The sequence below is a fragment of the Pundamilia nyererei genome, unplaced genomic scaffold, assembly GCF_000239375.1.
Source record: "Pundamilia nyererei isolate P.nyererei 1_Seehausen unplaced genomic scaffold, PunNye1.0 scaffold00036, whole genome shotgun sequence".
NCBI lineage: Eukaryota > Metazoa > Chordata > Actinopteri > Cichliformes > Cichlidae > Pundamilia > Pundamilia nyererei.
In genome coordinates this window covers 642,557-644,383 of record NW_005187437.1, presented here as the reverse complement: position 1 = coordinate 644,383, position 1,827 = coordinate 642,557, and the positions used below count along the sequence as shown (strand labels likewise).

The 1,827-nt window shown below is 35.9% G+C and overlaps 1 protein-coding gene across 1 annotated transcript in view; it reads left to right on the top strand.

Annotated features, from left to right (window-relative positions):
• Positions 1 to 1,827, top strand: part of LOC102210122 (E3 ubiquitin-protein ligase RNF213-like) — a 9,436-nt gene that overhangs the window by 5,210 nt on the left and 2,399 nt on the right. Inside the window, exon 10 of the mRNA XM_005730369.1 lies at positions 1,660 to 1,780. Within this exon, the coding sequence (XP_005730426.1) occupies positions 1,660 to 1,780 (121 nt within the window). The remainder of the gene's footprint in view (positions 1 to 1,659; positions 1,781 to 1,827) is intronic.

Below are 1,827 nucleotides of genomic sequence, written 5' to 3'. Positions count from 1 at the left end.
CCCGTGTGTACACCTGTGAGCATGAGCGCGCTTGCATTTAAACGTTTCCTTCATGTAATGATCTGGTTTACCACCTTTTATAACTGCTTTATTTGAGAATACAAAAGCTGAGTAATGACAAAAATTTAGAATCACAAAACATCTGAATGAATTTTAAAAGTTTATATTTTTTTAATCACAAAATCACTGAAATGTGGGTGAATCCATTACAGACAGGTAAATGCTTTAATCATCCAGTCATGAAAGATTATTCTAAAAGTCATCAACTGACTCCAAATCCCCAGATATGAACCACCTGTCTGCTGAAGAGAAACACTGAACACTACTCTAACAGAGGATGACTATCTTGTTAATTTCGCCTCCTCACTACATATGACTCTGGATACTGTAGCTCCTGTGAAAAATAGAGCCCCAAATCAGAAGTATTTGAATCCCTGGTTTAATTCTCAAACAAGTAGCTTAAAGCAGATAACTCGTAAGCTGGAGAAGAACCAGCATATCACAAATTTAGAAGATCATCATTTAGCCTGGGGAAATAGTTTGCTGCTTTATAAAAAAAAATAAATTCCTCCGTAAAGCTTCATCACTGATTAAAGAAAATAACAACAACCCTTGGTTTCTCTTCAGCACTGTAGCCAGGCTAACTGTACAGCCCAAGCTGTGTTGAGCCAACCATTCCATGAATTTCTTCACAAAATCAAATTTTAACCATTGGATAAAAAATTACTTAATAATCATCTTATGTAACATTATCTACAGCTCTCAAAAAGTTGATTCTGTTCATCTGGATGTAATGTTTTCAGTGCGAGAAACGTTTCGTCACTCATCCAAGTGACTTCTTCAGTCTCAGCTGACTGGTTGGGTTTCTCCAACCTTATAAACAGTACATTTGCATAATGACTGAAGGTAGCACCAACAGGTGTCCATTATTTCACTATAATTGGAACATATTTTAATAAAACAGTTAAAGAACAAAACTTGTGTCAGTGTCCAAATATACATGGACCTAACTGTAATTTGAAATGGGAATTTATTGCTACAGGGTGCCCGCAGCAGCATTATAGTGTAATAGTAGTGACACAGTATATACAATAACACAGCATAGGTCACATGTAAGCACATAAGTAACGTAGGTAGTGATTTTCCTTTTAAGTTAAGGAATAACAACAAATTAACTGAGAGTTAATCTTGTAACTCTGAGCTCCACTGTACTGTCACATATCAATCAATGGATGTGTCTTGCATTAAGCTTTTTAACCAGATGCACAAAGTCCTGCTTTTCCACTGTGTCACTGCATTAGTAATTTCCCTCCAATGTTTGCTCTTCCTGTCCTATAGAATGGAAGTAGCAAGTGTAGCTATCAGTGTTTGGTTGAGTCATTTGTTTACATTTGGGTTGCACATCACCAGCTACTGCTATCTGCTATCACAAAGTTTTTTAAGTTTTTTGTGTTTTTCTGGTGGTTGTTAAAGCTAATTTTATTTTACAAAATTTGCAATGGAGGCTGACATGCATCTCTGTGTCATTCCTTGGGCTTGTCTTGTCATTGCACAGACTAGACTGAGGATATAGTGTTGCTTTAACAATGATATTTAGGTAATTTTATGTATTTTTTATTATTGTTACTAACTGTGATTGTGTGTGTAATATTTTTGCAGCAATGGCTGGAAGCGCATCCACATCCTTTCTTTTTTTGTTGAACACATGCTACTGGGTTTCCAAAAAGAAGACCGTCAGCTCAGGACACATGTCCTAAACACCATTAAAACTCTTAGCAATGTAAGTGGGTTTTTTGTTTTATTGTATGTTGTTTTGCTTTGCTTTAA